This window comes from Apodemus sylvaticus, chromosome 10 (genome assembly GCF_947179515.1).
Source record: "Apodemus sylvaticus chromosome 10, mApoSyl1.1, whole genome shotgun sequence".
Lineage (NCBI taxonomy): Eukaryota > Metazoa > Chordata > Mammalia > Rodentia > Muridae > Apodemus > Apodemus sylvaticus.
In genome coordinates, this window is record NC_067481.1 from 59,541,507 (window position 1) to 59,563,597 (window position 22,091).

Genomic DNA, 22,091 nt, shown 5'->3' on the forward strand with positions numbered 1-22,091 from the left:
GCTCACTTCCTGGCGAGGGCAGTCCAGTCCCCAAATTTGTAACGGAGCCTGGGGGTTGAAGGTTATCTTTACATACATGTACAAACTGTTGTCAAGAGTAATGTTATTAAAATAGATTTATTGACCCTGAGCTTGGCACATGGTCTTGTTTCAGTGAAGGCTGCGGGGCAGTAACAACATCCTGTGCTGCCTCATGAGGAAGTCTGAAGATCGCCACCAGGAAAGGCTTGCTGTCTCACGTTCGAGTTTCTAAAGTGCTTCCCACACTCTCCTGGGTAGGGAGAATATATGAATGTTAGAGTCGACTTTGAACATCCTTCGATGTTTCAGTCACTAACCTGTTTTCAAATCCAACAGGCATCTAGCCCAAGGTGACATTTCTTCATACTTTCATAGTGATTTTCATTCTCCTCATGGACCAGAGCACAACAGGCTCCACACTCCTTGCAGCCATGAGAGCATGCAGGCCTCACCGGTAACCCAGCCCACAGAAGACCCCACACTGAAGCAGGATTCCAAACTCGAGCTTTATTGAGTCTGAGTCCTTGTAAATACTATCCTTAGAGCCTGGGACATAAATTCCCAGTGTCACTTGTAACATGGCTTGACTCTGGCATGCAGAGAAAACCCCTGTGCTAGGGAGTAAGGAGCAGACACCTCAATCTCCATGACTTCTTTTAAAGACTGGCTTCTGTCTTCAACTGAGTAGTTTCCCATTCTGCCACTGTGTTCTCCAGGTGTCAGGAGGCACCTGACAGATGGGCGCTCCCCCAGCCATGGCTGTGGAGGACTGCATACTCTGATTCCATGCTGCCTCCTGGCTAGTGTGCGGTGGCTCCCACCAAGATGACAGATGTGGCTTCCATACAGGGCAGAAAACACAGCCTTCAGTCCAGAGTGGTTTAGACCTTCACTGGGCTCTGACCTTCTTGCTCTGCGGGCTGTGTGGTTCTTCTGTGTGGGCCCGCTTCTGCTGGGGTTCTCTGTCCCCTGGGCTGTCCGCCTGCTGGGTCAGGAGGGCTGCTCGCACCAGCCTTAGCTCCCTCTTCTCCCTGCGTTCCACCATCTCTTCAATGTCATCTGCAAACAGGGCTTTCAGTGGGGGAATCAACTTGGGCACTGTTGGGAAGTCTCCAAAGCAGACCTGGAAGGACAGAAAACACTGAGAGTGTGGAGCTGGGGTGTGGGGTGTGAGCACTCATCTTTACTTGGATGCCCTCAGGCCGATGAACTGCTATTTAAAGGGGAATACACATGGTAATAAAGAAGGGCCAATTGTCCACACCCAGAATAAAGGGCGGGGACCAAAGGAAAAGAAAAAGTCCAGACCTTTCTGTCAAGCTCCTAACAACCAGAGCTGGCTCAAGCCCTACTCCTTCATTTGGGAAGGTGAAAGGGACAAGACCCACCTCTGCTACTCTGGGGGACTAGCCCCTGCCCCACAGATTTGTGCTATTGCTGCAATGGGAATGGCCCAGGCATGAGCCATTCTGGAATCTCCAGGGACCCTGAGAGAAGGACAGCCCTTCAGGGGCAGACTTTGTCAGTCTGCTTTTGGTTAAACCTGGCTAGTGATAGAGAAAGTTTCTTCCTTTGGTGGCCCTACACCATAAAAGAAGCATCAAATGAGGGTCACTTTCTTATCTGGCCCTGCCCTTCAGAGCCCTCACAGCCCAGTGACATACAGACCTTCATGTGGTCAAAGGCGATGCCAACTTTCTCATTGAAGTCAGGGCTGAAAAGGGGGATCTTGGCATAGCGCTGACTGAAGTGGTTCAGCATGATGAACTCAGCATTCATCTGCATCCCCACGTTAATAGCCTGGGAGGTGGTGCTGTAGCAAAGAAGAAAGAGACAGCCTTGGGGCGGGAGTCTACAAGCCTGTCCCTCCCCTGCTGACAACACCAAGGAAGGCTGCTAGGAGTCTTCAGAAGGCTATTGTGCCAGCAGGGATGCTCCTAAGGGCCAGTGCCTGCTCACACTTCCCAAGGAAGGCCTTGCAGTAAGGGCTGGCTGTCATCTTGTCAGGATGAACACCTGAGACAACCCCTGGGAAGGTCTCTCTTCTTAAAACACCCTGTAATCATTCATGACCCCACCTTTCCCTTAAGTGACAGTTTATTCCAATTGGTTTGTTCTTTTAAAAAGCCCATGCCTCACCAGAGAAACCTGCCTGAGGAATATGCAAGACAAGAGGCAGAGTGCCCAGGAGAGCTAATATGGGTTCAGGAAATTACACAAGCCTGGAAAAAAGTCAGCCAGTCCTCCATGGATGTGGGCACCCCTGCAGGGCTGAGAGGGCTGTTTAACTTTCACCTAACAAGGAAAGGACGAAGCAGCGTTTCTACCTGTGTGTCTTCTCGACTGCTTCCTCTTCCAAGCCATCCTCCAGAGTGGCTTCATGTATCAGGAGGGTGGCATCTTTCCCTGGACAGGAACATGGACATCAAGGAAAAGTCTAAATGAGCAGAATATATGCCTGGGATCTACAGCCATGTTCTGACCCAAATACTCAGCTCTCTTGGTTCTGTGATGTGTCCTCAAGGCAACAGCCAGGGGACCGAGGAGGTAAGAACCAGTGACTATGTGATGGCATCACCTACACACCCATCTGCACACCCTTTGCACATGCCACTTGTCCTATGCATTTCTTGAGGCCCAGTTCCCTCACTTACCCATCTGGACCAGAGCCTCACAGGGCATAGTATCCCCCGAGTAGACAACTTTCCAACCAGATGAATGTACCAGCGCACAGCCAAAGGCATGCTTGCAGTGCCGTACCAGGCAGGTCTGAAACTGCGGGAGCAGAGGTGGAGGGCTCAGGCCTCTACACCCCACCCTACCTGCCCTGTGGGTTCTGTACCTGGGCCACTTACTTCTTCTAAGTCACATGTTTCCAACAGCAAGCTGATCAGCCTTTCCACTGGGGGATTGGAGACCTCTGCTCCTTTCTGAAGGAATTTGGCAGGAATCATACTAAGAGAAGACAAAAGCATTTGAAAAATGATAATGAGCATGTATTTTAAAAAAATCATTTAACACCTGCAATCAACACTTCTGTTCTCTGGATGAAAACCCTTCAGTGGTTCTGAGAATCATGATTTTAGTCCAGTAATGAAGACAGGAAAACTGACCTATGCCACACATTAAACTTACCCAGGTCACTTCAAGAAACTTAACAAACACTGCAGGAGACAGGCAGCATCTGTCAGAAGGGCTCTTTTTCATCCTTCCCTGGAGGGTAGGCTGGGCTGTCCCTGCCCTATACCACCTGGTTTGCATGTCTGAGCTAGCACCTGCCTCTGAGCTTGACCCTGGAACTGCCAGCTGCAGAGACAGAGGCCACAGTCATGGTGGCACACAGCTACAGTGGAAACTGGGATACTTATGCTCCAAGGGTAGAGCTGCCGCCTTCCACTGCCACCCAGTCAGCTGGGTTGGGAAGGAGGAAGGAGAAGGCAACAGCCTGGAGCCTGGTGCACATGATGCTCACCTGATGTGGTGCAGAATCTCCTGGCACTGGTTGTGATACTGCTGCAGCCAGGCTCTGAGCTGGGTAGGGGCTACCACTAGCAAGGGCTGGAAAGGTTTCCCCAGAGATGCCTGAAAAAAGATCCCCGTACAGTTGAATAAGGGGACGTCCCAATAAAAATGATTTGAAATGAGTGGTAGGTACAGCCTATGATGAAGCATGCAATCACCAAGGTCAGTCAGGTGCCTCACTTACCAACGCACGCTCTCGCTGCAGCAAGATATTCAGTAAGCCCTGGGGAGGGGAGCACAGGTGATGAGCCAGGTCCAGTTATCATCCCCACAGCTTAGGGCTCAAGTCCCTCCCTACACGTGGCTCCTATCTCACCGACCCCACGTCACAGGTGGGTGGCACGTACTGACTAGGAACTAAACTGTTACAGGCATAAAAACATAGCTGTGTTAGAAGGAGGGCAATGGGGTAACACCTAGGAAACCTAAAAGATCCAGATCTGGACGGTCCTGCTGGGCAGGCTGTGTGTGAAGCAAGTTTTATTCAGCAGGAAATACTGAGTAAACTCAAAAGCTTGGTACTAGAGGGGAAAAAGCCCAAGGGGACAGCACCGCCCCTGCTGACTTGTGGGATCCCATCGCTCACCGTGTGGTGGTCCGCGTGCAGGTGCGACACAAACACAGCAGTGAGGTTGCATAAGACTCTGTCTATTTGCTGTCCATAATGGCGGCACAACTGCCCAAAAGTGCCTTCTCCACAATCCAGCAGCACAGACTTGTCAGGGCTGCAGAAGACAGTCACCAACAGGCTTTAATCTAGATTTTCCAGAACGGCATTGTTGCAGAAGAGACAGAGCAGGCTGCAGCTTTGGACACCACCCCATTGTCCACAGCTACACCCACCTGTCCTTTGGGGAGCACATATGAAAGTCAACTAATTAAACCACATGGGTCATTTTAGACCAGTCTATCTTCTCTATGTAAGAGAAAGATCCAAAGAACCCTGAAGCCTTTAAGGATATGTGTCAACACAATGCCGGCTATCAAACACAGAAAACAGAAAAGCAGACCATAGACTAGGAGCCTGCCCCCGCAGCACACCTCTGCTTCCCCTAAATGTGCTACACTCAGCTAAGAGTGCCAAAGACAGCGATCTATCATAGAAGATAGCTCTCAGTTCCCAAGTGTCCCTGGTCCTCAAACTGTCTTGGGACAGGATGGGCTTCATGAACCTTCTCTGGGGAGGTGGCTACTGTGACACTCACAGCTGTCTGCTGGGCAAGTCTCAAGTCTAAGTTCAGCATTCCAGTGCAGAGGCTCTACTCTCAGATAGACAGACAGAGGTATCCCTCTGGCTTCCTTTCTCTCTAAAGGAAGCTACAAAGATTAGAAGGGCCATGTCCATCTAAAGACAGTGACTTCTAGGGGAAAGCCTACATGAGGAGAAAAAAAAAAAAAACAAACAGACTTTGTTCACTTCAATAAGGGTACCAGGTTCAGTTTAGGGATCAAAAACCAGAAGTCCTAACTAGAGGCCAGCCAATGATAACCACCTTTGTACATTTCTCACTCACAAAGAAGCCATGCTTAGATTTGAAAGCATTTGAGCTTGAATGAGCCTAGACTGCAGTGCACCTAGTCGACCTTAAGTGCGCATGGGCAATACAACTGGGAGAAATACAGGTATCGGTTAAGATACCAGGGCCTGACCTGAAGCTTAGGCTACAGAAGTGAAGGGACCTCTTTAAGTATGTGCTTACCAGTGACACAAGCTGTAGTCACCTGTCCTTCACAGACTTAAAGTACAAGTTCATTGGGATACCCCTCAGCAATGTGCACAGCAGAAAGAGGTTTCAACTCTTTTTCTGTGATGAGGGATGAGACTGCATGTTTCCCAGAAGTAAGCAAGTAGATGCGATAAGCCCAACACTTGGGAGGCAGAAGTTTCAGGCTAGCCAGCACTATACAGCAAGACTCTAGCTCAGTAATATAGTCTAAATGAAATCAAGCACAGCAAAGCACTACTTCTGCTCCAGGACAATCAGCCTAGTGAGTGGAGGACTGTTTAGCAGCAAGCTCTGATGGACAGCAGCTTCTGGGGCAAACATGGTGTGACGGTTTGAATATGCTTGGCCAAGGGAGTGGCATTATAAGAAGGTGTGGCCTTGTTGGAGTAGGTGTGGCCTTGTTGGAGGAAGTGTGTTATTGTGGCCGTGGACTTTAAGACCACCATCCTAGCTCCTTGGAAGCCAGTCTTCTCCTAGCTGCCTACGGAACAAGAGGTGGAACTCTCAGTTCCTCCAGCCCCGTGCTGCCATACTCCCATCTTGAAATTGGACTGAACCTCTGAACCTATAAGCTGGCCCCAATTATGTGTTGTCCTCTACAAGAGTTGCCCTGGTCATGGTGTCTCTTCACAGCCACAGAACCCTAACTAAGACACATGGTACCTTAGGTTGACAAGTGTGGAACTGACATTTCGGATCTTCATTGGGATGGCAGACCCCGTACCCAGGAAGACAATTTCAGGATACTGACTTCTTTTCTCTGTTGAAATACAAGTGAATTTACAAGTCAACATTCTGTCATGAGGTACACAAGCAATCCAGTCTAATCCACTTTCCCAGAGGGGCCCTGGTGAGGCCTACAGGCTGTTGAAGATACTGGAAGAGAGTATTTCCTCAGGCCTTTCTTCTAAAAATCAGAACAAAACAAACAACCCCACTAAACAGCATAGGTTTCCTTAGCTCTGACTTAGAACTTCCTTTATGGGGACGAAAAAGCAAGGGTAAGGAAGGGCCATCTGGCTAGATTAAAACCTACTCTCTTCTATTTCAGTATTCCCTTTATCAATAATTGGAAACTCAGAAAACCCCCAAAGTGTAGAAGTCACAAAAGTCTCCAATTGATAGAGCAATGAAACTGGCTGGATGACAGCCATCTTCCACAGGCCATCTCAGCAGAGCAGGAGAGAGCAACCAGAGCAACCATGGCAAGGGAGGGTCTCCATGGTCTCACAGGGGTTCTCCAAACCATTCTCCTACAGATGTGCCCTCAAGAAAGCCCACTGTCACTACAGGCAGAGTTTACAGAGTTTACAGAGTGGGGAGCACAGGTGCCTAGATCCTCAGCACCTCCCTCAGCCTTCTGTTACAATACAGAGAAGTCGAGTTAAATCATCAGGATGCAATCTGTCCCACCCCCTGCTCCAGTCTGTGAGGCTGCAGGCAGGCAATGCTTAGGAGAGGCTGCCCAGGACTTTGGCTCACCTGCTGGGGCTGGGTTTTCCTGCATGTTCTTCCTATACTCCTCCACAGTCTCCTGAAAATTGGGGAGCTCCAAGGCCTCAGCTATGAATTCATCAGTATTGCAGTTGAGTGTGGTATCCCTGCAGAGGAAAATAACTTGGGTAACCTGAGGAGTCTGCCCAGCCTCTCAGTAAATGCTAGTTTGGATGTTTAGAATAAATCTATGTCTACTCTTGATGGTCTGGTTGAAAAACTACCATCCCTACCCCCGACCCCCCTTTGGGGAGGTTGTGGGGAACTGCAGCTTTGCTGGAGGAAGAGCATCATCTGGGTCAAATGTTAGGAGTGTATGCTTTGCCGCTCCCGACTCACTCTCTGCGGTGTGTGTGGCTGAGGCTATGGTCTCTCAGATCCTGCCTTACCTGGCTTGCCACGCCTCACCCTACCATGCTTACCTCTCTGGAATCGTCAATTAAGATAAACATTTCCATACATTATTTTGGTGATAGTGTTATTTCATAGAAATAGAAAAGTAATCAATACAGGCATAGAACACTCCTACAGATAATGCCCCAGGCAGTTCTAGTCTCTGGAACTTTCCTCAACTAAATAAGGTGAATGAGTCCTGGACAACCCTAGCTCCTTGTAACCTCCCCAGGCTCAAGCCCACAATCAGGGCTTCCTGGTGCTTGGGCAAGATGAGTCTTTCTTTACAGTGGAGTTGTTCCCTGTAGCATTGCATCCCCCAACCAAGGCTGTGGTAATTAGATGTGTCCACACATGAGGCACTGTCCCTGAGGAGGACAAGGGCCCTAACTAAGAAGAAGCAGGTTTCCAGAACACCACCTCGGACCATTTTCAGAAAACCCTCCTAAGCCCTGCCCTGGAAGTTTCAGTATGTTCGGAATTGCACACACCTCTGCCACTCTCTCTTGGGGCGGAGCTGATACTTGAGGAGGCATTCACCCCGAACTACTGGCATACTGAAGGCTGAACCTTCCTCCTGGAAGATAAGAACACACTTCTCAGTGAGAAAGCAAAGATCAGGAATCCACTGGCAGGGAAGGATGTGGGCAATGCTACCTTACTATAGAAGCTGGTGAGCTGGGGGAAGATGTCAGGATGGATGAGGCTGAGCTGGGTCTGAATCTTGTGGCTGCGCAGGTTGTGGACTGAGGGGCAATTCTCATTCAGAATCAGGTGCTGAGTGTCAGGCCCAAACCTAGGAAGAAACAGCCCATCATCTCAATGTCTGTCAGGGAATCACCACATCTCAGGAAAAGGACAGCAGATAATAAGCCTTATGGAGATGGATAGACTCAGTTATGTCCCATCAAGTTATATAGGAAAGGATATTAATTTAATTCATATAAAAAAGCGATATTTTAATATATTTATTTTTATTATTTAATATATTTAATATATATTTTATTATTTAATATATATAAAAAAAATATATATATATATCCATAGAGATATTAATCTCCAAAGGGAAGATTAATGATAATTTATTTGTTTTTAATATTAGAGGAGAAATAATGGTAATTGCTTTAAAGGAAAATTGTGAAGTCTATGCTTTGCAAGCAATGTGTTCTTTGAACATGAGCTCCACCGTAATTCTGGGATTGTTTAGCCTAGCATATGACACTGGTAGCCTGGGAACAGGCTTATACAGTAAACGAAGAAAATAAATTAAAGTCAAATAGGAAAGGATTGGAAGAAAAATAAGAAAGGATATTAATTTCATTGACAGGAGAATTTTAGTATATATGGATAAATAAATTGAGGGTTTTGATATTAAAAGGTAGGTCAAGATCAGGGGATAGGGAAAATAACCTTATCTCAGACAGATAGTAAAAACTTAGGCAGGAGATAGTGAAGGAGCACTGTCTCAATGGGTAATAATAATTACTTAGACTGTTTTATTTTAACTCTTATAAAGAGAAAGGGGATATATATACCCACAGAGGTATTAATCTCCATAGAAGAGAGAATTTGAATATATATAGATGAATAAATATTTAGGCCTTGATCTCATTATTAAAAATTATTCATGTAAGAAAAAGACAGGGAATAATTGAGGAGCACTGTCTCAACAGGTAATGGTAATTGTTTAGATTGCTTTGTTTTGAGTTGTTTCAATTATTAAAATACATGTGGTTCTAAGTTTAGTGGTTATATTAAAAATCCTCTGGGAGAGAGGTCAAAATAGGACAGGCCCGAAGAGAAAAGAAGCTGCTAATTTGAACCAATCTATACCTTTGATGATTTCGGGTGACTATACAAAGGACATGCTATTATGGGACGGAGGCTCCGTGTATTGTATTACTAGGAAAGAAGGATCAGATATGACAGGGGAAGACCTCCTGAAGATCTTGGCTACAGAAAAGAAAAAGTCAAGAAAATCAAACTGGACAGGTAGGTATCTTGATTTGCTGATTCCTCCACATGGGAATCATTTATGTCATTTAGTCTTGTAATAAAAATGTCTCTAGCTAAAACTTCAGCTAAAATTAGATAATAAATCTTGCTGGTTATGAAATCCTTAAGATTCATAGTGCCATCCTTCATATGGCAAATTAAGTCATAAAAGGACAGTTGTCTTTCACTTGCTCAAACAAGGAGCAAACATTCATCCTTACCTCATCTGTGCACCTTGTACAATCCATACAAATATTTTAATTGTACTAAAATTTTAGTTGTGCGATTCATATATTGCAGAATGTACAGCTTTGACAAGATTCATCCACAGAGACCCTGAAATGACCTGCTGTCCCACCCCCTACCTCCTGATACTTCTAGAGACTTGCTTCCTGAACAACTTCATGAATGGCTGCTGATTCCCCATGGGCTCTGTCCATCCAGCCTTTCAGACAGAACCAGTCAATCCCTGAGCCTTCTAAGCATACAGAGGCTAGATAACAGATGCTAAGTCTGGCTTTAAGTCTAACCAATTTTCTAATTTTCTTACCTCTCCCGACCCCTTTAAACACAGTTATGTAAACAGTTATGTAAACTATAAGGCATGGGAGCAGCTAGCAAGGAGCATGCACAGAGGAGATCAGAGTGGATTAATCATCTACAGCAACACCCACAAGAGTTGCCCTTGGTGCCTTGGACTGGTCTCCGTACCTCTCCATCCACTGCTGGTAGCGGCTGTCAATGAGTACAGATTCTGGGGCTATGTGGACTACCAGTGCCACAGGTGCATCAGCCTCTCCCTGGTACCTGGGCAGAAGGAAGAATGAGTTTGTATCTAGAAAGAGATACAAACTCAATACATTCAAGGAAGGGGATTGTGCAGCAATTTGTTGGAATACTCATTGCTACCACGCACACCACCTCCCACCCAGGCATGGTCTGCTAACCTGGTGACACTTATTTCTAGTTCAGTGGCTGTCTCCATCTCCACCCACCCTTGCCCCAACACACACCATCTCTCTCTAGTTCCTCTGGCTGCAATAGGCTCTGTTGCTCAAAGCAGTGATTAGGATAGTTTGTGGTCAGGGCACTGACTCCACAAAGGACAAAGTAGCTAGGCAGAGTCCTTATCCTGCTATAGAAAAGCACAAGAGCGCAAGGGATGTGTGGTGGGCATAGAATAAAGCAGCTCATGAAGAAACAAGTAAGGAAACAAAGCACTACCAATGGGTTTGTTTAAAACAAACATGAGGCTTTTTTCCCCCTAGGGTGGTGGTGTGCACTAGGAAGGCTGCACCAGGACTCCGTGACCAGGGCCAGGTGAGCCTACATGGTGATATCTTGTCTAAAAGGGCAAGGGCTGGAGATGAAGCCCAGTGGCAGAGCATTTGTCAAGGGTTTTCAAGGCTGACCCTAAGCACCAGAAAGACATGGTGGAGGGAAGCCTACCCAGGACTAAAGCTGCAAAACTGCCTGTTTTCCAGTAGACACAACACTTGGGCCAGAGCGATGTTTCAATGCTCAGACTGTCCCTAGCACAGTGTGGGTCACAGGGCCTTTGACACTCTGCCCTACCTTATTAGTCTCAATGTAGGTGAGGGAAGACAACTCATATAGGGTAGAAATAAGTAAAATAATTTATCTGCCTGGGCACTTATTCTGAAATTTGTTCTAGACTCAGATGCCTCGCTCTCGCTCTTGCTTGTATCTTCTCTTGTTCTCTCTCTCCCTACCTCCCTCCCCACCACCTCTCTCTCAGTTGATTTGTCTAGTCTTCAATGGCTTGTGGTTCTCAGTTGTTTATTTCAAAGCCCACTAACTACAATACTTGCCAAATCTTGCCAGTATGATCAAGACACACCTTGAACCCCAAATCCAGGCCTTCCCAGAGACACTATATGTCAAAGACATGAATTATCTTTGGCACATGAATGTCTTTGCTGAACAGTGATGGTGCTCACCTTTTCCAGCAAAAATCACTAACCATTACCTTTTAAAGGTGTCATTCTCACAGATGGGCAGGATGAATCCTTCATCGGGACATTCTACCACAATGAATACGAGACCAGGATCTGGGGGTGTACAAAGCTCTTCAGCAGCAATCTAGAAGGTTAGATAGGCCACTGATTGGAGTAGACTGCTCTCAGAGCAATCTCAGCTCAGAAGCTGCTACCATCACACAACCTGTATTTAATACACAAAGCCTAAGCCTGGCACCCACCTTTTCCTGCTCTGTGCACACTTCAGCAGACAGGCACTATTTTATGAAGACATTTCAAATCTGAATGGCTAGTGGGAGGGTTAGCATGTAAGGAACTTTCAACACCAGAAACACCTTCTTAGACAAAGTGCATAACTTTTTTTTGAGACTTGCTAGCGAAGCCCATCCTTGAAGGCAGGCACTTTGAGGGAAAGCATCTACACACAAAAAGAACCACCAGGTATGAGCAGACAAGATACAGGGATGCCTCACCTCCCTTCCTTCATAAGTGATACTCTTCCCGTCCTTGACAGCAGCAATGATGGGTGCAATGGCAGCCGTCCCACTGAAAGACAGGCAAGCTCTGTGAGAACGCTTCGTTTTACTGAAGCCTACTATGGAGTTCCCAAAGACCCGACACTCACACAGGAAGGCCCAGCTCCTTTGCTTTAAGCACCAAGAAGTTTCCTTTCTTCAAGTGAAGCTGTGACAAAGGGAAAACAAACAGTTTCAGGCGCTGAAGCTCATCTTAACACAGTATGTGTACTTCTTGTCACTTCCTCAGTCATTAAAATGCAGTCAGTACATATTCTAAAGACATGCTCACTTGAAAGCCTGACAAACTAAGCCGCAGTGTGTACTCCCACTCTGCCATGACAGTTAACAAACAGCAGGGATGTTAGCTGCCCCCAGGGGAACTGCAGGGTACTTGGGTTGTTTCAAGATCTAATCTCATAACAGGGTGCCACCAAAGCAATGTCTTCCAGGGCCAGTCAGTGTTGCACACTACCACCTAAGCAGTGACAATGGTAGGAAGATAACAGAATGGGTGGTGGTTTTCTATGTCCTTCAAATCAGATTTTATTGGACAGAGACTCTGGGTCCCATACTGGTGACAATCTTCCAGGATGAAGGATGTCATCATCATCAGATGACACAGCAACCCTACAGCCAATCCATCCTGCTCTGTAAGCTTCTGTTCGACCCACAGAGTTCACACATGATGATGCAGAAGGTCACAGTCAGGTCTCTGCAGAGTCACATTTGAACTTTTTCTTCCTAAATCTTGATAAACTACTGAGTTTACTTTTAAAAGTTACTCTTAGGACCAAGACTTATCTGGATCCCAGAGTCTCATTCTCTAGAGTCTAGACCTTCCCATTTACACACTAGGTTGCTGGTGGGAGGACTATGCATTTACTGTGTGCTTGCAGACCACAGAGACCCTGAGGTCCAGATGGCACCTTCAAGTGTGAACAAATGCCACAATGAACAAGTCTCTCTCACCTCACATCAAGTAAGTCTAAGTACAAGAAGGACATTTCACAGCAATATCTCTGATGATTCAACCCCATTCCTGCTCAACAGGGAGAAGCACAATAGGCCAAGGAGGGCCCAGAGACAGCACAGCTGCCCCAAGCCAACAGCGTCTGTCCTATATGATGTGCTGCCGCAGGTCTTGTGTTTCCTCTGGACCTATGACTGGAGTTGGCTCACTGCTTTCCTGATCCTCAGTTGCTAAGCACCATATTAACAAGAGGGAAAGCAGGATGAGGGTGACCAAGATCAGTGGGGACAGCTTAGCAAGACCCTGCCTCGAAATAAAAAATTGAAAGGGAGTGGGGATGTAGCTCAGGGGTAGAGAGCTTGCTAAGATATACAAAGCCTCAGTCTCCTTCTCTAGCACTGCCAGCAAACCAAAGTGGCCACAGAAAAGGAAGAGGAAAGCCAGGATACCAGTCTGTATCTAGAGCAAGAGGGCCTGCAGGTCCTGAACAGCTGCCCTATCTTACAGTTCAAACATCTAATTGACAGGAAACAAGCAACAGCTGCCCTGAATGACTTCTGAATTCTGAGAGGAACAGATACACACAACATCACACACAATGGACGGACAGGGAACCCTACAGGATGAGAATTTGAAATACCATGAAAGCACAGGTGGAATTTGAGAAGGAAACTCTGTTCTTTGTCAACATAGGCAACCCAAGAGCTACCTACAAATGACTGCACAGGTGCTAACAGAAGGTCTCAGAACACACCTCCTGGCGGCCACGAGCCACATGCCCCTCACTGCCCACCTTTGCCAAGTCTTACCTTGCAGACAAAAGCTACTACTAAGGAGGGATCCCTGCCCCATGCTTTCCCGTTGACACCTGAGAAAAAGCACATGTAACAAGGTGAAAGTGAAGGCTGTACATGCTTCTCAAATTACTATGCCTTAATCTTCCTCAGTATGTTTTTTTTTAAAGATTTGTTTTTATTTACATGAGTACACTGGAGTTCTCTTCAGATCCACACCAGAGGAGAGCTTCAGATCCCATTACAGATGGTTGTGAGCTACCATGTAGTTACTGGAAATTGAACTCTGGGCCTCTGAACCACTGAGCCATCTCTCTAGCCCCTTGCTTCAGTATGTTAAAAGGACATTGCTGACCCCATCTTGAAGTGGAAAGAGACCCTGTCATTAATCACATACCACATTATCCTTCTTATGTCAACAATAACTGAATAGAATATTGAAACTACAGCCAGGCCTGGACTGCAGGCTGTAATCCTAGTGACTTGAGAGACTGAGACAGAGGTATCAAAAGTTCAAAGCCAGCTCAGACTACTATCTCAAAATAAAGAAATAAAAAGAAAATTAACACAGTGAGAGAATGCTTGCCCATTAGGCCCAGGGCCCTGGACTCACCTCCAGTTCTATGGAGAGAGAAGGAAAAGGTGGGGAAGGAAACTCCAACCAGAAATCTAGCATAATAGCAACTAAAACTTTCTATGTCCCACTTGGCTTAACACTTGGGAGCAGGATAAAATAAGTTGTAATGTTTAATTTATTTTTTACATCTATTTATGGAGGTGGGGTAGGTGGAACTGTGCTTATGTGGATGTCAGAGGACAACTTTGTCTATTCAAAGTTTGTTCTCTCCTTCTCCCATGTGGGCTTTAGGAATCAATCCCAGGTCTCAGGGTTGGCAGCAAGTGTCTACCATGGAGCCATCCTGCCAGTCCTCATTGTAATATGTTTTAAAAACAAGTACCTAAATGTTAAGAAATGAGACAACAGTTAAATGCCTGAAGGAAATATGTGGGCTTTAATCCTCTCAGTTTGTGAAGTCAGGAGCTGAACAATCTGTGCCCAACACTGAAGAGCAAAATGAGTATCCAGTTCCTCAGATGGAGCAGATTTTGACAGCTGTCTCAGGTGGGCAGGCCACAGGCCACGCTGTACTGTGACCACAGAAAGACAAGTGCTGTTCATTTCAAAATTGCTCACATAGAGTTGGAGAGGTGGCTCAGTAAAGCATGCATGAGGCACTGGGTGAGGCAGTGTGAGAGACGGGTCAGCATAACAGACGGCACGATGAGATGACAGGAACATTAATTAGTTTGACTTTCTAGATAGATCAATATCACTGTACTCCCAAAGGGTACACAATCATTGTCAATTAGTGTGTGTGTGTGTGTGTGTGTGTGTGTGTGTGTGTGTGTGTGTTCTATTTGCATGCCAGAAGAGGTCATTGCATCCCCATTACAGATAGTTGTGAGTCACCATGTGGTTGATGGGAACTGAACTCGGGACTGCTAGAAGAGCAGTCAGTGCTCTTAACCACTGAGCCATCTCTCCAGCCCCTAGAGATAATCTATTAAAAGGACCAAGCATTGAAACTCCAAGGCCTGCTCCCCACAGCTTACCTGCACTGTTGCCCTCGGGAGGACACTGCCCATTCTCAGCCGAGCCAGAGTCCAACGATGACTGTTTGGGACTGAGTCTGTTGGGAGATCTTCTGGGGCTCTGGGATGACTGTGGCTTTCCACACTTCCGTTCACCTGGGCAGCACAGGAAGTCATCACATCACAGTTTCCCTATCTGCAGCCCAGGTGCTCACTCATGCGGATTCCCTAATGTCTTCAAAACAGCACTCCTTTCCCTGCAGCAGTAAATAAGCAGCTTCCAGGCCTGCTGGCCTCTCCCTGGCTCCATGGTCTTGCCCACAGAAGGGATTCAATACCGTTTGACTGAAAAGCATCCACCAGGCTATAGACTAGTTCAGTAATCGCCATTGTCTGATCTACAAAGGCCCACAGGATACCCATCACCAAAAGGAGCAAAATTCTGCAGCTTTTAAGTATCAAAATCAAGAGGGGGAAGAAAGTGCTGTTATGAGAAGCTGACACACAGCTGATGGTCTCAACGGAAACTGCATCTGCTCCTCAGGCACATCACACCATCAGGATGTGCTGGACTCCAAGGAAAGACACTGGCCCCAGGACTGGGCAAGTGTCTGCCACAGGAAAACACACGGCAGTAAACTAGGGTGTGCTCTACAAAGAACGGAGTGCAGGAAAGAAAGAAGAAAGGGGAAGTGAGCGACGAGACCTTGGGCCATCCCCTTGCTGGCCTTAAGCACGGGGGTCACTGCTCAAGAACACACCCATGGCCAGCATAAACCTCAGCTCCTTCCCCCATTCTGGTTCTCTCAGCTCCTCCACAGCCCCTCAGCAGCTGGCAAGATCCTGACAGTTACCAACAGGTCCTCTCTTTGAATGAAGGTAAACCCAGCACAGGCTGTTTAACCACAACACAGGTTATGTGGCATGTAGAGCATCTGTTGCCAACCCAAAGCCACGTCTTTTGGTCCTGGTACCATGAAGCATGGTTGGAGCTTCTCAGCTCTCAATGATTCTCCTCTAGGTTGCAGTTATTAAAATTTCTCTAAGAAAGATAACTTAACTTATATCTGCACCAAACAAACCCTGGGGAATGAACTTGCCAGCCTGAATATACACTGTCTTGTCCACAAGAGGCTGAGGTCTCAAACAGGCACTCACACCAAGTTCTCACAGACTCTCCTCACCCACATTCCCCATGATTAAGTACCACAGCAATGTGTTCCAGAGAAATCTGGCTCCCAGACTCACTGTGGATAGGGACCTGGTAAACAGTCATGGTCTCATCCTTGTATTCTGGTGCAGAGTGAGGCCTCACAGCTGCAGGAAAAACATAGGTCAGGAAATAGAGTGTATTAGTAAAGGCATGGGAAAATAAACCTCCAGGGTTCCCACTGACCACCACTGACTTGCCTTAGAGTGCTAATGGGAATATACCAGCAAAACCAGGTTCTCTATGTAGCTTTAACATAGCTATATTTTCATCAACCATTTTATATGGAGCAGAGCTGAGGGAAGTCATGCTGAGCACTGCACAGGATCCAGTAGAAAAGAAAACCAACACTGTGCTTAAATGCAAAAGCTCTGGGTTAACAAGGGGTGACTGCTGGCTCCAGGATCCTGCTGCATCTTCATTCAGACCTCTTCCCATCAAGGTTATGGGCCTCCCAGCAGAGCTAGAGATGAAGGTCAACTACAAAGATGGCCAAAGACTTCTCATAGCACTTCCTCCTACAAGGAGTACAAGGCCTAAGAAACACCTCTTGGAGGGGGGAGGAGTCTGAGGACAGAGTGGAGATTGAGAGATGCCGATGTGAATGCAGGCATGTACCAGGTTAAAGCCCTTCCTGCCTGCCCAGTCAGTGCGCTTGAGGCATGAGAGGAGCAAGCGGGGCTGGAGAAGGTTAAGAGCACTAGCCACTCTCCAGAGGACCTCAGTTCACTTCTCAGCGCGCACACAGCAGCTCAGAACTATCTGTAACTTCAGTTCCAGGGTAGCTCACACCTCATACAGACACACATGCAGACACAACACCAAGGAACATGCAATATAAATAAATCATTAAAAAGAAAAGTAAGAGAAGAAACCAACAAAGAACAGAAACTGTTGCATGCTGAAGGAAGCATGTGATTCTAAGACTTGCTTTAAGGCAGTTCTTGATGGATTCTAATTTGAAAAGCAGGACTCATGTAAGAAGAAATATGAGACAACAGGTCACAGTCAACAACCTACCCAGGTCTATTCCTTTCAATGGACCAGAAAATATTTTGATTGCTTCTAGATATTTCTCCTAAAAAAATAAGCAAGAAAGAAGTCATGTTTTAAATATACGGCACAGTAATGTATTCAGGTAAATTCTAGATGTACTCTATGTGAACACAAAACTTAGCTAGTGCTTTGAATTTCATCTAGATAGTTATTTGTTGTGCCCAGTATCATTAGATGCCACCATTTAGCAACATTAAGAGACATGAAGTTCTTGCTCTCGTTAGAAGAAAGGTGGAGAGGAAGCAAATGATAACAACTCAGTAACAATCAGGTGCTCTGAAAGAAATGAAAGGCACGGGGTGGACACCAATTTGTGTGGCATCACTCCAGAGGAAATGACATTTGAAAGCAAGACAAAGGGTCAGGGCTGGCACCCGTGGCTCCAGCTTGATGGCACAGGTAGAAGTATGAACAGCAGCCTGGGCCTACAGGAATTAAAGGCCACCCCGTGGATCACATACACATATCACACAAGAAAAGCTTAGGGTGGGAAACAGTGCACTGCATGCACACTGTGCTCTGGCTGCCATACAGGAGGACTGCGAAGGAGTAAGAACTAACAAGCAAGGCTAAGTGGATATGCAGTGATTGACAGCTCTAGGAGATAGAGAAACGCATATTTAGACTGTTAGAGACAGTCTAATTTTGCTAGAGACAGAGCCAAATGTATGAAGTTTAATAAGAAAGAACAAAAGCTGTAATTCATTAAGTCCTCCTTTGGTACTACCTAAAGTGATTTAGTCCCTCCCACATACCACTTCATTCAATCTTTATGCATCATTCTGGACACTGTATAAATTAAGAAATAGGGGCTGAGAGGCAAAGCAGCTCACCCAGGACCACACAGTCAGTTTATATACTATGAAAGGAGACGTGTTTACTCCACTACCTGTTATCCTTTAGGGCAGGGGGATAAGTTACAAAAATGAAGATTGTTATCATTTTAAAAGGAGGTGGTTTTAACAGGTGACCAGGAGATACTCACCAGTTGTGGCGGTCCAGACAGAACACATTTGGGAAGCCCAGTTTCCTTTAAAGTTAAAATCATCCCTTAGAATGTAAAGAAAATAAACAAAAAAATCAGCTCTCTCAACTTAGCATGCAGGCCCTGCCCGTGTGTGTGTGTGGGGGGGGGGTGGTGTGCTTCTGGCTATACTAGTTATTTACCTACATGTCCCTGTTCTGGGGTATAAGCAACTATACAATACATAAAGAGAAAATAGCGTTAGCATTGATCTAACCATGCATCATAGCAGGATCAGTATGAAAAGCGGGGCAGTCCACTGTCTCACTCTCTCCTCTGTCCATACCACTACGCTTTCAAATTTTGGCTGGACAGAGTCTGGATGACAGGAGGTGTCTGAATCCAGCTGCAGTGTCTGATCAGCATCTCCGCACTCTGCAGTTAAATCTGTGGTCCAGGTGGAGGTCGGAACCACATCAAGACCTGCTTTTCCTAGTCTAGGTTTTCACACTCCCTACTCAAGCTAGCTAAGTTAGTACACACGGAATGCTAGCTCCCCTGGGCTAGGAAGATGAACAAAGGAGTTGCAAACAACATCAAGTGCCCAGAACTTCCCACCAGCCTCTGACCTCCAAACACATACTCACCACACAATCCCCCAACATTCGACCAATGCATCCGAGTCAGAAATATGTTGTCCAGGCGAGCGACTTTCAGTCTAAGAAAAAACATACATTTCAGCAAGATGAAACAAAGATGACCAAAGATCGTTTCTGCTGAGAAGTCTCATCTGCCTCTCACCTCAGCTTTCAAGCCCATAATCCTCTCCACCCCAGAAGCCAGGGGTTGACTCACTTGTGTTCCTGCATAAGTCGTTGGACACCTTCTCCGCAGTTAAAAAGGTACCTACGAGAGGAATATTACTGTACTTACAAGTATACTCTGTAAAATGTAGATAACAGCGTCATAACTACAAGCAAAATGACAGGGTTCTGATTTTGGCTAGTAGGTCCTGAGCCCTCTTTAATTAGTGATAGAAGGGTGTAGTTCGGTATAGATCAATGAGGAGAGATCCCTTTCCTCATCAACATATGAAACCAGTTTAGCCTGCACACTCACAGTAAGGCCCCCGCTTTGGGACGGTGACGGTGAGACTCGGGGCATGCCGAAACTCACCGCCGGCACCGGCAATTGCACAGGTGCCAGAAAGCCATGCGGACTACGGGAGGAGGTAAGGGACGCACGGGGTTGGGCAGGAGAAGGCCTCCCGAGCACGTGGCACTGGGGCCAGACCCCCGGGGCTGTCGGCCCGCTCTGACCTGTTGTATTCTGAGAAGACGTAGAGAGCAGCGCCCGCATCCCGGCCGCCCGCCGCCGCCACCTGCAGGTACACGGTGTTCGGGCCCCCCGGCCCCCAGCCCGGGCCGCGCTTCTCCCGCGTGCGCAGGTGTCGCAGTGGGTCTTTGGGCGGCCGCGGCCGACGAGCCGAACTCTGCGACATGGTGCGCAGGCCTAGGGGACGCAGCAGGGAGCGGAGCGCCCACATGCACCCGTTCCACACCAGGCTGACAAGGCAGCCGGACCCCTCACGCCGCCACAAGCACCGCCCCTCTGCCGCATGGCGGAACTGACCAATCAGCACGCCGCCGTACTAGCGGCCCGCCCATCCAAGGCACTGCATCCAATCATAAGGAGCCTTGGAGCTCGGAGCTTGTCAATCAAGGCGGACATAGAGTAAGTGAAAGCTAGAGCGTCGGCGGAGGCCCCGCCCTCTCACCTGTTCCGGCTTTCCCAGTGCTGACATTTTCCGGTTACTGTCATTTTTTGGCGGAGGCGGGATTTCTGGGAGTACAAGTACTCGAAAGGCATTACTGGGAAAGGAGTGAGTCTTTTTTTCAGGTTTATCTTCTGCTGTTAGGAGCTGTGCCCTTCTACACAAGTACTCCAAGCTTTGCATTGTTCTTGCTTATGATGGTGAAGATCTCATGGGAGCTAGATCTGGCTAATTTGATTTCTACCATTAGAACACATTTCTGATGATAGTCTTTGTTTTGGGGTAAGAATAGAGATTAAAAGACTGAGTACGCTTCGTAGTGTTGGGTTTTGTTGGCGTTATGAGCCGGTCCTCTCTTGCCTGACATTCCTTACTTCGAGACGGAAATAGTTAACAGTGTTTATCTTCGGGAGATATTTAGGATAACTTGGCTGTAGGGACCTCGAAAGTCGACTTTAGGACACCCCAAGGCCAAGTTCTCAGCACAAGGGAGGTTTATTTTTCCCCAGAGGGACAAAGGACAGATAATGAGAAACAAAGGAGATAACTAGGGAGAAGAGAAAAGGGTCAAAAGAAGCCTATTTGCTTCTGAGGCACAAAGGACTGCCTCTGGATAGGGAGACCGGCCCATAGGCAAATGACAGTTTATAAAGGAAAAAAAAAAAAAAAACCTCCTATTAGGATGACTTGGTTTATTTTGATTCTGTATGTTTATTAGGTGAGCCAAAGGGGGCTTTTCAAAGGGCTGGACTTAAATGCTTTGATAGCTGGACGTTGGTGGTCAGCCTCAGGAGGAGAAAATGGTCAAATAAGAGAATAGACCTTGGTGTCTAGCTTTAGAGATGTAATCTAATGATTTTTAGCAAGACCGAGGGTATGGGGGAGAAGGCAAGGCCTGCCAAAGCCATGTTTGCCATGTTTGCCATGCTTGGGTTGGCTAAAGACCCTTTCCATGGCAGGTGATTTGAGTGGCTCTAAAGAGATGTGCAGAATAAATAGAAATTTATACAGAAGAAAATGTTGCCACCTGAAGGAAATGTATTTAAACAAATATGCAGAGAGTGGTGTCAGGTGGCTCTTAGGCTGGAGCTGGACAATCAAGATAGTGAGTTGGAGATGAACCTGGATCTACATGAGGCCCTTTCCCAACATGGGCATGTGGGGAAGAAGACACACACATACTTACTTTTTTTTAATGCTGGGACCAAATAGATGGCTCATAGTTGAAGAACACTGGCTACTCTTCAGAGGTCTTAGCTTCTGTGGCCAGCACCCACATGGTAACACATGACAAATTATCTTCTAAGACTTCAGTCCTACAGAACCTCACATCTTCTGACCTTAACAGGTATCAACTAGGCACTTGGAATACAAACATGCATTCATGAAAAATATCCAGTTTAAACAATAACATAAAGTTAAAACAATAACATCCAGGCATGATGGCTCCCATGAGGTGAAGCCCAGCCTGGGGTTCTTAGTAGATCTAGGCTAGCAGAGAAAGGGGGAGGGCAGGCTGAGAGGCTGACCATATGTAAGTCACTGTAACATTCAGTGTCCCAGTGTGGATCGTTTGAGAAAAAGACCTATTACCTATTTAGAGGCTCTTGAGGATTTCTCCGCAACAGAGATCTCCTTTGAAGCTGCTAGAAATTCAGAAAGCACCTTTGAAGAATGTGGGGTGGTATTTACTTGGAAGCCTCACTGAATACGAAACTGGCTCTGTGACAATTACCTTACTTGAAGTAATAATACCAGTGCAGAGCAGGGAAGCTGCAGATAACTGAACACCTTTTGAGGGCTTATATGCAGGAAAGGTTGTAACATACTATTACCCAGCCAAGAACAAAAAGAATTACATTTACTTGGGGCTAATTAGGATTGATATTAGGGAAATCGAACATCTGGAGCTTTACAAGATAGTGGCTGCCTTTTTAGTTTAAGCCCCTAATGGCTTTAACACACACACACACACACACACACACACACACACACAAGTGTTTTATGAAAGAGTGTCTCTCTGTGTATCTCTGGCTGTCGTGCAACTCACTCTGTAGACC

General features: G+C 46.6%; 1 protein-coding gene across 3 annotated transcripts; it reads right to left on the minus strand.

The window, feature by feature from the left end:
* Positions 1 to 98: 98 nt before the first annotated feature.
* Positions 99 to 19,862, minus strand: Elac2 (elaC ribonuclease Z 2). Of its 3 annotated transcripts, XM_052195059.1 has the most exons (25): positions 19,577 to 19,862; positions 19,113 to 19,163; positions 18,905 to 18,975; positions 18,279 to 18,343; positions 17,258 to 17,315; positions 16,276 to 16,344; positions 15,049 to 15,183; positions 13,450 to 13,508; positions 11,778 to 11,836; positions 11,626 to 11,698; positions 11,143 to 11,255; positions 9,864 to 9,959; positions 7,815 to 7,953; positions 7,649 to 7,734; positions 6,753 to 6,871; positions 5,934 to 6,030; positions 4,130 to 4,268; positions 3,728 to 3,766; positions 3,494 to 3,603; positions 2,877 to 2,976; positions 2,676 to 2,796; positions 2,349 to 2,427; positions 1,690 to 1,834; positions 926 to 1,144; positions 99 to 271 (listed from the first exon to the last, which is right to left on the minus strand). In XM_052195059.1, exons 1-25 carry the CDS (start codon positions 19,801 to 19,803, stop codon positions 236 to 238), a joined length of 2,505 nt encoding a protein of 834 aa, XP_052051019.1. In that variant the 5' UTR covers positions 19,804 to 19,862; the 3' UTR covers positions 99 to 235. The 3 variants fall into 3 exon arrangements, with proteins under 3 accessions (XP_052051019.1, XP_052051020.1, XP_052051021.1); XM_052195060.1 differs by lacking the exon at positions 19,577 to 19,862 and having other exon boundaries at positions 19,059 to 19,132; XM_052195061.1 differs by lacking the exons at positions 9,864 to 9,959; positions 11,143 to 11,255; positions 11,626 to 11,698; ... (7 more) ...; positions 19,113 to 19,163; positions 19,577 to 19,862 and having other exon boundaries at positions 99 to 1,144; positions 7,820 to 7,921.
* Between the last annotated feature and the right edge of the window lie 2,229 nt (positions 19,863 to 22,091).